Raw genomic sequence first — 13,986 nt, forward strand, 5'->3', positions numbered from 1 at the left:
TTATTAAAATACTAAGGTGTAGGTCCCAATCATAGAGATTCTGATTTAATTGATGGGGGTAGGCAGGCACTGGGATTTTAAAAGTTTCCCTGAGTGTTCTAGTATGCACAGATAGAGACTTTTCTCACCAGCCCTCTTTGGTCCTCATGGCCCCATCAATAGGTCTCGATTGTTTTCCTTTATATCTCAGTCACCTTCAAATCTATGTGGTCCTAGCAAGATACACAGTTCTGGCTTTAGATCTTCAAAGATAAGCTGTGTAGCCTTGGGCAAGAAGAATTTTAGCAAACACTTCTGTAGGACCTACTATGTTCCAGGAACTGTTCTAAGTGTATGTTAACCCAAGGATTTTAGCTATTAACAACCCTAACATATAAGTATTAATATTGTCCACATTTTATATGTGAAAAAAGTAAGGAACAGAGGCCAAGTAACTTGCCCAATTTAGCAAATTTCAGACATTCAGCCCATGAGCTCTGCTCTAAAGTCTGTGCATTAAACTATACTATTTGTCTTTATCAACAATAAAATGGAAGATTACAACTCATTTCCAGCCCTGTCTATTGACTCTAAAACAGGATCAGCCCTTTCATATTCAATTAATTATCCCTTCTTATCTTTCATATCAGAGATAAGACTGGCAGTTTGACAGATATCTTCATGCCTTGACCCAACGGAGTAACAAACATGGACATTTCTGGTCAATGCTAAGGAATCAATAGAACATGTTGATGGTCCACAGGACCATGATGAGTCCCTCAAACCACACTCCAGCTGCCCGGTTTTCCTGCTCATAGAGCTGGACCACCTTTCCTTCCAGAAATAGATGAAAGGAAAAATGATAGAGGGGAAATGGAAAAGAGAGAAAATGAGGCCACACTCTTCATATTATCTTGCCATCTGTTATTGCTTAGTAATAGCCAATAAGCATGTCTTATAGAGACTCTGAGGTTTCCAGAGATGATCCCACTGAAGTTCCCATCCACTAGGAGTCACAGCTCCTGCCTTCACCTCCACAGGATAGGGACCCTGGTACCGAGGGTCTCCACCCATGGAACCCACAACCTCTCTGCCCTGGCCCTTCAGGTGTCCAGAGTCAGCCCCTGAGGCTAGGAGCAGGGAACTCTGACAGCCAAATGGAAAAGGACTCTCCTTATTTGCTTGGTTCTGGAGAATGGGCCTTCCAGACAGGGCCAATGTGCGCTATGATAGTGAAATGACATGGGGAGAGCATTTGGGGGTGAATGGTCAAAGAAATGTTTGCTTTTGTGTTACATCACCCGGAAGTGAGCCACTGGTTGCCAGCTGCCTGATTTTGGCCCTTTCTGGCCCCTGAGTAACTCAGCACTTACATCCAGCCCAGCCGTCCGCCACCAGTTATTACGTGCCCAAAGGGCAGGATGGACTTCGGCTACTTAAATATGTTATTTCTCTTCTTCTGGCTCCAAAATATACGGTGGGATAGTTTCCAGAAACACCAAGTTACATCTGTCCTCCCTGTGGGTTGCTCATATCTACCACGTGGTCTCAATGAGGGGATTTCTACAGACGGGTAATCAAACGGCTTGATGACAGAGGCTCTTCTTCTGGGTCATACGGTGGGGTTCATGGAGGAGAGATGAGTGCTAGGGAGGGGCACCAAAGGAGAAAAGAAGAGATTTTTCTCCAGACTAAAGAGAAGTAGGAGGTAGGGCTTACGAGCAAGAGGATTCACATCGTTCCAGGGGCAGTAAGAGGGCAAGGCCTGGGCGGGAGTGGCTGGGTGACCTCAGGAGGATGGCCAGCAGTGTGGGTTGTCTGCCTGCCAAGGGACTCCCATGCTCCACGTGCAGCACAGCTACAGCAGAGCCCCAAAGCCGAACAGACATGGGATGATGTCACACAGCAAGCACCTCAGTGGGGACCAGGCGCACACACCAGGCGAGTGGCCAGAAACCTGAGGCTGGGCTCTTTCTCAGACTCAACAGCTACACACAACCCAGAGTAGGGGGATTCCCCCCAACAGACACGGACATGAAAACTCAGAGTGCCATTTTGGTTCAAGAGACCATGAAAAAAATGAAGACAACATAGTTTGCACACCCAAGTTTGTGAACTGAGCCACCCACTTCAAGTGCTTTGACCGTGGATTAAGCCACCACCTGAGTCTCTGTCCAAGTATCCTCCCCCTCAAAAAGCCCATCCATTCTCAAGGTCCAGCCACAGTGCCATGATTTCCACAAAGTCCTCCCTTATCCTCAGCTCTCTAGGTCCTCTCCTTTCACCTCTCCCTGTGCCTTTCAAGTCATCAATTATGTTCCATCTCGTGGAAACAGTGGCATTTTCCTCGTGACTTAGATTCATGTCATCAACTAGAGAGCACACTCCTGGCAGACAGCCATTTTATCTGCCCCTCTGCCTAGCAGAGGGCTGGACCTACAAGAGACCCCCACTAAGTCCTGGGTTGACAGGAAGAACAGACCACGGCTCAAATCACAGAGCCCAAACCTGAACTTGGAAGCTGCCCTTTGGAAGGCGAGTTGGGGTAGGGTTGGCTGTGGCCATCACGTCCCTTTCCCCATCAGGAGCTGGGCTCTCAAGGACCCCTGAGCCTGGGAGCATTGCTGCAGCTCATAGGCAGCAATGGGGGACTGTCATCACCTTCTTCTCTAACTGCCCAGAGCTAAGCCGCAGGCAGACCTCATCTGCATAGAGCCAGGCTGAGCGCCAAGTGCAATTCTCCCAGTAAATGTTCAAAGCACCTTCTCAGAGACAAATCCAACCACCCTACAAGACCTTCCCACCCATCCCTCTTCCCCTCTGCAGTGCCAACCTCCTGCCTGATACAAAGACCAGGGGCACATAACTGGGTCTCCAAAAAAACCTCCAGGATAGAACATGTGCTGGCAGAGAGAAAGAACTTCAAAAAAGACCTGGTAAAGGCAGAGATGGGCTCACCTCCACATCAGCTTTCTGAGGGACATATCAAATGACTGCCCCAAACATGGAGGGGGAGCCCTCCCCTTGGAGGGCACAGCAGTCGGTCAGACTCTGAGGAAGCAGGTATATCGGGCTACAGGCACCTAGCACTGTCCAGGCAAGGCCTCCTCCTCCTCTCTCTCTCTCTCATGGCTCTACTGGGGCCCGACCCACAGGAGTAAATCTCCTGAAACACTCAGCACAAGAACTTTGCAGTCCACGTTTAAGTCCACGACATACTTTGCAGACATCTGTGTTGGTAAAATGATGGTCAACAAGTACGACAGGCCTGCTTGTGAACTATCTCATCACACCCCATAAGGAACCCAGGGTTTAGAGCAGGTGGGGAGACAGGGGGCAGGGACCGCATCTGCCTTCCTCATGACGCGCTGTCAGGCTTGCCTAGCGTCAGCACTTTATAGACATTCAATAAATACCAGCAGGAAAAAATAAACATTCCCATTTTAGAAATGAGGAAATTTTACCTCTCTAAGCTTAAATGGGTTGCTCAAGGTCAAGAGCAACCATTTCCTAATTGAAATTTGAATTCTGCTCTTTCATTTTCCATTTTACTCCCAGTCCCATGGAGTCACATCTCGGAGCATGAGAAGGGCACTCATGTGGCATTAATTAGCACAGCCTGTACTGGTCACATGCAGGCCCTATAGGCACTTTTCTCATGAAACTCATGTAATCCCCACAATGACCATAGAACATAGAGCCTAGTATACCCCCAACTGGAGATGAGGAAAAGGAGCCTGGTGGGTTTGAATAACTCAGCCAAGGTCACTAGGCAAGGAAGAGGCATACTACTGAGAGGTAGCCAAGTAGTGGCTACACACACAGATGCTGCTTTGGGCTGAATGGGTTCAAATCCCAGCTGAGCCCTGATTTAGGATTCTGGGCTCATTGCTCTACTCCACTCCATTCTCCTCTTGCCAAAGGCCACTGGGGTCCAAGACCCTGAGGACGAAGTCTCCTGGGGTGTCGGCTGCTCAGGGAGCCAACATCAGATGTGATGTTAGGGTTATGGATTCATGTGTCAAAATGCAGATGGTTGAACCCCACCGCCAAAGTTTGAGTTGGGGGCCTAGAATGCAGACTGAGAATCTGCATTTCTAACAAGTTCCCACGTGATGCTGGTCCACCGACCATATTTTGAGAAGCACCACCACCGAGATCATTTGAGCCAAACCTCCCATCACTAGTGCAGAATCTGGGACCAGAAAGGCTGACTAATTTGCCCAAGGCCACCCAGCATGTCAGTGAAAGCACTGGAAGCAAGTCTCCTGACTCTTAGTTTTCACTTTGTTCCCCCTAAAACAGGCTTACATTAAAACAGCAATCAAAATACTCATTTTATTATTTTGAGTACAATTCATTTTGAGTACCAAGGGCTTTTTCTCTTTCATCTCCTTTATCTTTAGAATCACCCTTTCAGGCTAAGGGTGGTAGTCATGACTTATAGAGGAAGAAAGGAAGGGTCAAAAAATTAACAACACAATAACAAAAATTCGCTCAAGATTGCGAGCTAAAGGGTAGAGTGAGAGTCCACCAAGTTCTGTCCCATCCCATCTGCTCTTTCTTAGGCCTCCTCAAGCTCTAAGAAGGGAAGTTCTCCCTGCCAAGGGCAGAATGCAAAATTCCACTTAGTCACTTAGCTCACGAGAAGCAGGGGCCTGGAGACCAGGGTGAAATTAAGATAGTAAAACAGTAAACAGAGATTTGTGAAAACATTTAAAAAATCGTATCCAGGAGGAGATAGAGGCAAGCCTCCTGAGTCTCTAACCACTCAAAGACTGTTTATCCTTCCCTTTTCAAAACCTTTCAGGGGTTGAAGGCCTAGATTCACGTGTCTGACACCACAGCCCAGTAAATTCTGTCCCCAAGAGTCCTGGCTCTCCACAAACAAAATTAATAGCCTGCAAACTCTAAATGGGTGATTACAATCTATAAAGCAGCCCATAAAATGACATCATGGGGATTCATATTTATTCTCTCCCACTGATTTCCACTATAAATTTGCTCGGTTTACGAGTCGAAATAGTTTCTTCTGCTACGCGCCTGGACATAAAGCAAGTCTAGAGACGGAAACGTCTGGCCGAGTTGCCTGAAGCTCCTTTCACCTCCAGTGGTTCCCTGGTCAGTAGTACACTCAGCAGGAAACTCGGAGGAAGCTCTGGAAACCAAAAAGACCCACCACCTCTAAAACATGTCCTGAAACCTGCTGAGTTGTGGGCCCGTGTTAGGTCTTGAGCAGAAGCCAACAGGACAGGGGTGGTGATTACTGCCCTTGGGAACCTTGGGAGTGATTGGAGGAAAAACAGATATTAAACATCAAACCACAACAAAAAACCCTAGACAGAAAATCGATGGTAACTCAAAAGGTGCTTCAAAGAAAAATTACAGCAAGCTGTGAGGTATGGAATGGGAGCAGCCCATCCTGGTCTGGTAAGAGACGACATCCATGAAGGGTGAATAGGAGGGAGCTAAGCCAAAGGGGGAGACATGAATGGAAAGGGCAGACATTCCCAGTAGAGGGAGCCAGAGGGGTAGAGGCCTGTGATTTTTGTTCTTAAGTTAGGTTATGAAGAGCAGTTAGGGAATGAGAAAAGTTCAGGACCGGACAATCCAGGATGGGGTGGTGATTTTCTTTTATGTACAATGGGGGACAATTGAAGAGCTTTTAAAATGGAATTAACATGGTCAGCAACCCATTTGAGAAAGGTCCCCCTGGCCACTGTTGGAAGAATGGATTTGATGGGCAGGGTGTGGCTCAGAAGGAATATCAGCAAATTTTTAGGCCACAACTACAGTCATCTGTCCAAGAAGCGATGGCAGCCTGAACTGGGTAAGAAGCAAATGGACCACAGCAACACCTAGCAGGTAGGACCGACGGGGGCTTTTCTGGTGCTCAGCACAACACAGGGCAGGGCACTGAGGAGGTGCACTGAGAGCTAAATTAGCATTCGGCATTTGCAACATACTCTGAATCCAATCTCATTAGCCAAGGTCTCAGCTGGAAGCCACTCATCACCCAGTGTGGGTACAAAGAGACCACCTATCCCAGCCAGCATGGTGGATGGATGTATGGCAACCCTAAGCAGTCCCCAAGCTAGATGGAACTCTTAGCTTGCAAAAGGACACAGGAGGCAGAACTCTCTTTCCTCTATTTTACCCAGGCTCTGCTATTGCCCCAGGCTCAACATTCATCAAATGGGGAGGCAACAGAGAGGGCATGGCCCCTGCAGTGGGTGCATTTCCCCATAGGCTGTGCAGGGCTCTGGCTCCACATGGCTCATCCAAAGCCAATCTCTTTCAGCCTTCTGAAGTTTCTCCAGCTTCTAAACTCCAAGGACATTGAGATCAGCCCTAAGCATATCTACCCTGCTTAGATTCCATTTATAACCATAATTTATACTGTCTTCACTGTTGCCTAATAATTGCATGTTCATTAATCACATGTCCCAAGAAGACTTTAAGCCAGTAGAAAACAAGCACAGTCCACCCAGCAGCGCAATGCCACACAGGAGCGCCAACTAAGTAGCAGGAAGTGGAATCAGCCGACCTGAGAGAATGGCTGGGTTTGGAAGAAGAGACTCAATGGAACAACCATGCTGCCAGATAAACAGGGAGGAGAGAGTAGGGGAACAGGCTCAGGGCGCTGTGCTACCCACTGTTGTCCTCGTGCACTGGCCAAGACAGCAGTCGCTCCCAGGTGCCTAGCGATGGTGGCTTCCTTGAGCATTTGATCTGAAAAGAGGTCCCCCAGAATGATCCAGTCATTCATTTTCACACAGGATCCAACCTGGGTCCCATGCTGAGTACAACCCAGATGAAATCACTGCCCATAGTTAGAGCACAATCACAGACCAGACCTTCCTGTGTCTCACCCACTTCGGAAGGAAAGACTCTGCTCCCTTATGCTCAAACATTAGCTTGGCTTACAGAAATGCATTCCCATTTCTTAATGCCTGCCGTGATTCCAGGTAATTCCTCTAAGTGCACTAATAAATCCCAGCAGCTGTTCCAGATACCAGCAAAGAAGAAGACTCCAGCTGCTCCCTTGTCAGTACTCAGGAAATGAAGCAGGCCAGCTGGCAGCTTTCTAAAACTGAAATGTGGCTAAAATGGCAGCCCACGGGGTCATTTTACATGTGGGTCTCTCCATCACCACGCATCCCTTTCCTGCCCCGAGTCCACTGTGATGCCTCGAGCTAGCAGGTTCAAAATTATGGGCCATCCTCCTCAAAGATATCCGTTGCAGTTATCCTTGAAAGCCCCATGAAAAGGAACCTGGAATTAACATAAGCCACTCTCCACAAAACAGCCCCAAGTGTTGGAGAGCTGCCTAAGGCCACGCAGGGGGAAGGCAGCAAAGTCGGGATTTGAATTCGGGTCCTATAGTCTCCAAAGCCCCATGCTTCCCTACCCTGCATTGTCCCCTACTCCTCTGGAAGCCACTCTATGTCCCTAACCCAAAGGAGCCTGGCCATCTTTATAGCATTTTCCCCATCTGGCCAACCACGTGCCGACCCAGTGCATAAATACCATTGTTGTGACGAATACTGTGTTTCCTCACTGGATCCAACATCAGCATCTTTGCACCTGCTACTTTCCTTACTTAGGAAGGATTTTTCCATGATGCAATGACAGCGTTTGCAGCCAGCAAAGGGGATCATGGACACGCATGCATGCACAAACACACAAACATTTATCTCATAGCCTCTTGGCCTAAATGACCCCTCCAGATGTGCCTGTAACCCAGGTGCTTCACAGGCTGGCCAGCGTCTCCTTGACAGCACCACAAGTCTGACTAAGGGATTGCCATTTGAAAGTAAATCCTATAAAAGCTAAGCCAAGCAAGATATCTAAGCCACAGTGAAACTTTGCCCTCTCAGCACAAGGCTTTAAGTTAGCTCCTCCCCCCACCCCCCAGCCCCATGCCAGGTGGGTAAGAAAGACACGGATGCTTTCCATTTCCCCAGCCCTCCCACCCTGGCATGCATTCTGAGGTGGGGACCTAGACGGGAGACCTCACCCACACGGACTGCCCGGCTTCAGTTTTTCCCAACCGGTGGATGCCATCTCCAAAAACGGTGTGCATTCCCCATACCCGCCTCCCTTCAGAATGACTCAGCGAGCGTGTGCAGGGTAGGAGGGGAGCGGCGCAGGGTGGGGGCTGACTCTGATCTAGTTCCAGGCTCAAGAAACAGCCTCAGTCATGGGGGACTGGACAAGAAGCCTGGGCAGTGAGTCAGGAGACTGAAGTTCTAGACCTGCTCTTGAAGACTGCCATGGCCTGGGGCAAGGCCCTGCCCCTCTCTGGTCTCAGTTTCCACGTCGATGATTCTGAGGCCAAATGCTCTGTGATGGCTCAACTCAAGTCAGTGGCTCCACTGGCTGTGCAGGAAAAAAGTCTCCTCTTTCTTCCCTTCCGGATAAAGAGTGCAGGCATGAGGTTTATAGGGTTAGAGCTGAGTCACAGTCGTGTATGAGGCAGGGTTTGAGCTGGATCTTAGTGATGGGTGGGATTCGAAAAGGCAGTAAAACATGGGGGGGTCAAGTGGCACAAAGACACGGAAGTGGGGATTTGCTTTGCTTGCATTTTTTTTTTTTTTTTTTTAATGAGTGCATCGAGGGGCTTGAACTCACAACCCTGAGACCAAGACCTGAGCTGAAATCCAGAGTCAGACAATTAATTGACTGAACCACCCAGGTGCCCCTACTTGACATTTTTGAAGGAAGCACCAGGGCTGATACTTTAGATAATACGCACGGATACAGCCAAATGGGCCTCTAAAATAGGGAAAACTTTTGTACTGGTTGGCAAACAGGCTTTGGCCAAGTCCCCATGAGAGCCCCCTCAGCTGCCCCTGCTGCTCCAGTCCCCCATCCCTCCAACTACCCCAAGATCCACCAACCAAAAGGTCAATGCCTGAGGTCTTAATCCAACAGGTGCCTGTACCCACGGTACCCATGGGCCAACCCAGAGCAACATGGCGCATTATTAAACATCACTAAATGTCAGGTATCATGGTAGACACATTGACACTTACTACTTCCTACAGCCTTCACATCAACCCCTTCAGATTAAGAAACAGTCTTGGAAAAGTTAAGTGACTGTCTGAGGTCATTTTGCCTATGAGTGGAAATGGCAAGACTTGAACATTGATGATAGGACCAAGTCCTTGCTCATTGCATAAAACCCCAGTGCCTCTGAGTAGCCTTGGCCCATAGACAGACAAGCTTTGGAGGCAGCAGGAAGAATTTGGCCCTGCCATAAGGAAGATGGTTTTAAGATCAAGACTTGTTAGACAGTGGAACAAATTATTGAGGGAGCTTATGCAATCACCTTCTCTGGAGAGTCTTATAAACAAGAGGGATCAGAATAGGCCAGGGGCAGAGGGATGGAAGAGATGGCCTAATAAGGCCCTTCCTACCCTTGAACTCCTCGGTCCCATACGAATAGGAATGCCTATTGATTTTTAAAGCCCCAATTTACCTCCTGGAGGATTGAGGAGACTTAAATATGTCTGAAAGCGAAATAAATGTCCTCTTTTTCCTCCTTCCCCCACTCCAGCTCTTCATTTTAGATTTTCTTCTGGCAGGTTTGACAAACACAGCCTTTTCAGCCAGAGCTGCTGTCAGTTCAAAAGTTTAGTTCTGGCATCTGAAGACCAGAGTCTGCTCAAGACTGATCTCTTTCTTAAAAAGATTCTTAAATTCTGTTGGAGTCTCTGGCAGGGGAGAAAGTGGTGTAAGAAAGTGAAGTGGATGGCCGCAATGTGCCCGCAGGCCCACTTTGCTAAAGCCTGTGCAATTTATGTTAGAAGCTGTCTGCCGCTCCTCCAGTTTTCTCTCACGTCAAATAAGGTGACCAGTCCCAGCACCCCCATCAAGGCCCAGCAGAAGCCCTTGTCAGAGGAGCTCCAGTCAGTGGGGAGAGCAGCCTGCTGTCTGGTTGCCATGGCAATGGATGCTCCTTCCTTCCTGTCTCTTGGCTCCAGGGAAAGACAAGGACACCCAAGAGAAGACAGTGGCAACTAGGGGGAGGAGAAGTAGCAACAGGCTCCCTTTCCTTGAAGCCCAGGCAGCTGTCACCCCACGTGCTGGCTACAGCTCTCATTGACCTTGGGCAAGCAAGGGCCCAGCTCTGGACCTCAGTTTGTTCATGTGTGAAAGGAGATAACTGGACAAGAGAGGATCAGCAAAACCTTTCCAGCTCCAAACACCCAGGATCCAGCGGCTCGTTACACCAGACCAGTCACTGGAAATGGCCTTGCCTCAACTTTGTAGCCTTCAGCATAAAAGATATAAGGAAGCATGGCATTTCATAGGACTGGAATCCATTTTCCTCACTCAGAAACCACAGGCTTATTCACTCCGCCTAGCCATTCTGCCTCCCCTATGAGGGTCTGCTCTTCAAGAGACCATCTCTATGGGTCATTCCAGAGAGCAGACACACCCACCATCACATACATTCCTGAGGTCGCACAGGACCTGGGGGTTCACTCAAGCGATGGTCTGGCAGGTGAGTCCGAATGTCATGGCACCCTATCCAGCAACTTGTAGCCCACCTCACTGACATCATTGGGTTCAAGCCTCAAATTCCAATGTGCACTGCTCGCTAGGTGCTGGCCGCTGTTACAGTGCTCAAGTGAAAAAACTCGAGACAGAAGGACACTAAAAGAGGTCCTTCTATCGGGTATGGAGAGTGCTGGATGAGGTGATTGTGGGGGATATAAGGGAAGCTCCCCAGGCAAGGAGTCAACAATGAGCAGAAGCAGGGAGCTGTCAGGCCAACAGCCCCTCGGGTTTGGGGAAGTATTTGTAATGCTGTCTGATTGACCTAAAGTGGAATGAGGGGTGTGGCATGAGGTGAGGGTGGGAAGAAAGAATAGAAACACAGCTAAAGAATGTCAGGAGGTTCAATGACATGGTGGTTTTTCTAGGGCTGGACTGAGGGGAGGACAGCAGATTCTCGGATGGGAGGTATAAGCCGTTGTTCGGTGCTGGCTTTGGGGAGTGGCAGGGGGACTGGAGAAGAAGGTAATTGCCCTTATTGAGGGCCAGATTGTACTTAGCCTTCCCCATGGGCCTGCTGGAGTGTGTACTTGTTTCATTTAGCCATGAAGAAAGAGTAACTCAGAGCCATGGAGCGACTGTTACTACCAGCCAGCTACTCCTTTCTGGGAGAACACAATCTAGCTGGGGAGCAAAATAAATAATAGTGAAACATTAGCACATGATTCTAGACTGACGTGTGGCCACTCTCCCTATGTCCTCAGAAGTCCAGAAGCTCAGGAAGAATCCACATTGAATGGGCATCTGAGGAGAGTTTCTCATTACAGGGGAGCTGTAAGGAGCATCTAGCACCTCTCCACACCCCCGGGCCCACTTTACCTCTAACCCATCTGAGAAATGGTCAAACAGAATATTTTTGGGGCTTGAGTCAGGAGCATTCTTAAACCCTAGCATAAAGCTTGTCTAAGCGTAAGAAATCTGATTAGCTCCCAACACTGAGCAATCTCATTTACTAGTCCCTGCAAGTCAGTCCACAGGATTAGTGGTCTATATAGGAAACTAATCAATACACAATAAGTAATTAAGGCTCCTAATACCTGCAAGAGGGCCCAAAAGAGGACAGGGCCACCCCAGTTCCACTGGCCTCGTTTTATAGCATACATTCATTTTGAGTTTGGTGTTTAATAATTGCAGCATGTTAAATTCTCTACTGGACTAAGGCTTTAGGGCTAGACACTTTGCCCAGAAACATTAAAAAGAATGTGCTGGAAATAAAGTTTCACGGGTCCTCCCTCCCAAGAGAGGGAGCTGCTGGGACCCTCACAACCCCGGGAAGCCTAATCAGTATCCCTATAACTAGACACTCTTCCGGGACAGTGGTTATGTTTTATTCACTGTACATCACCAGAGCCTAGACAGTACATGGTACATGGTAAGTAATGAATGAGTGAGTGAATCAATGAGTGATTAATAACAGATAGTTTTCAGTCAGTCAACAACTTTCTATGGGAGACTTCTGTACACAGAATTCGTATCCTAATATTATGGTGATGATTTACATTGCATTCACAGAAGTTTGGGGTTGAAAGCAATTGAAGGTAACCTAATTTGGTGTTACTTTTTAATGCAACCCATTAATGGATCATGAAATGGATCTACCCTAATGAATCCCGACCATCATTTTACAAATGAAATGGGAATGGAATGAATGGAATGAATAGGATAGAATACAATAGAAGCAGAGTCAGTAGTCAAGTTCAGTAGAGTACAATAGAACAGAGTACAGTAGAATAGAATAAATCAGAGTGTATCACATGTAGTAAGGGTCAGTGTAGATCAGCCAGACTTGTGTTTGTGGACTATGGGTGTGTGCATGGGATGTACCCTGCCCTAACAAGTCTAAAGGCCACGGATGAATGCAACTTTCATCCAGCGATTTCACGACCTCAGAGACCACATCCAGGACAAGTGATTTCTCCAGCCTTTCTGGGCTCCTCTTGTTTTAGGAAGTGAATTTCATCCAGGATCAGCCTGTTCCACTTAGAGACTGTCTGGCTGTGGGAATTACAACACGGTTCAGAACACACCACAGACACACTCATACACAAACTCACACCAAAAAAAAAAAAAAATCCATTTCATGAGGCAATACTTGCTAAGTAAGTATAATGAGATGCATTACATTTTATTTTATTCTATTTCATTTTTTAGTAATGTTGATGATAACCCATTAAACAGATTTTATAAGCTGCTAATCCCTCATGGCCCATAGTGACACTAGAGTGGGTGGCGTCTGATAATCTGAAAATGGCAGGATGGGGTTCTAGGACAATTTTCACATCAATCCCGTTTCTTTTCATTATGTGCAGCTGTGTGCCTACATTGGGCTATGTGCTAAGAAAGATAACTGCTTGGTGAGCTGGAGCCCGACTACTTTGGAGGCTCACAAGGGAGTAGCCACAGCTTCTGCCTGTCTCTTATTGCCCCTGTGGACAAGCTCATCGAGAGAAGACTGTGTGAATCTTGTATAGAGCATGCTAATAGCTGTTGTAAACGCAGGATTATTCTTGGTTGTCTTGCTGGTGGCAACATAGCAGCTATCATGGGTTTCCTCTTAAGACTTGACAGCAAAAGCATTTCAAAGATTAAAAGTTAGAAGCAAAGTTTAAATGGTGGTTTTGTGTTGTGTGTGCGTGTGTGTGTTTTTGGTTTTTTTTTTTTTTAATTTTCCCCAACTCAACTTGGAAGAATTTGTCTTTGGAGAACCAACCTAATCAAATAAAGTAGAATCAATTTACTCAAGACATAATCCAACTTGCATAATTGTCCTGGCTGGTTAACACCACAGCTGTTCACAAGGACATGGTTCATTAAATAATGAAGTCTTCATCAGACTCTCCTTCACTGGGCTGCAGTTCTTCTCCCCCATACCACCAAAGAAGTGCTGCCTTCATTAGTATACCGTGTCACTGATTGCCGAGGGGATAATCGGGGGATTTATTTTTATGACATTCTATTCACCAGACATCATCAACTGCATTAACTAAAAGCCACTATATTTTCCCCAGTGGAGAATCCTATCACTAGAGAACCACAATAGACTGTGGGTTCTCTGTGGGCAGGGACCACATCCCTTCCTCTTTCTGTCCCCAGTCCTAGGCAAAGTGCCTGGCATTTGGTGGGTGCAGGATAAATATCTGTTGGATCACGAAGAAAACATCTCCAGCGTGGGATTCCTCAAGCTTCACAAGAGCAATGCTTAGAAGTCTGGCAGCACCCTGGTTGCAATGAACATTTGGTCTCAAATTGTGTCCCCTTCCTTTCTGGTTTGTTAATTTTCCACTTGACTGAACCAAATTGTCCAAGTTCGCATGAAAGCAGACAGGACTCTCAAAATCCCCTCTGGCCAACAGAAGGTTTAGCCATGCCAATGTTGCCGTCTTCAAGCTCAGAGACACACTTAACCCCTCTGGGTGTAGGAAAACCTGTGCCAATCTCAGG

At 47.4% G+C, this 13,986-nt stretch overlaps 1 protein-coding gene across 26 annotated transcripts in view; it reads right to left on the reverse strand.

Annotated features, from left to right (window-relative positions):
* Nucleotides 1–13,986, reverse strand: part of KCNMA1 (potassium calcium-activated channel subfamily M alpha 1) — a 712,564-nt gene that overhangs the window by 399,137 nt on the left and 299,441 nt on the right. The window contains exon 1 of one of the 26 annotated variants that reach the window (XM_034662747.1): nucleotides 8,000–8,099. The exons of the other annotated variants lie outside the window; for them this stretch is intronic. Coding sequence (XP_034518638.1) covers nucleotides 8,000–8,065 — 66 coding nt within the window. The 5' untranslated portion in view covers nucleotides 8,066–8,099. Of the gene's footprint in view, nucleotides 1–7,999; nucleotides 8,100–13,986 lie in introns of those variants that run through there. 26 annotated transcript variants of the gene reach the window in all.

Source organism: Ailuropoda melanoleuca, chromosome 6 (assembly GCF_002007445.2).
Source record: "Ailuropoda melanoleuca isolate Jingjing chromosome 6, ASM200744v2, whole genome shotgun sequence".
NCBI lineage: Eukaryota > Metazoa > Chordata > Mammalia > Carnivora > Ursidae > Ailuropoda > Ailuropoda melanoleuca.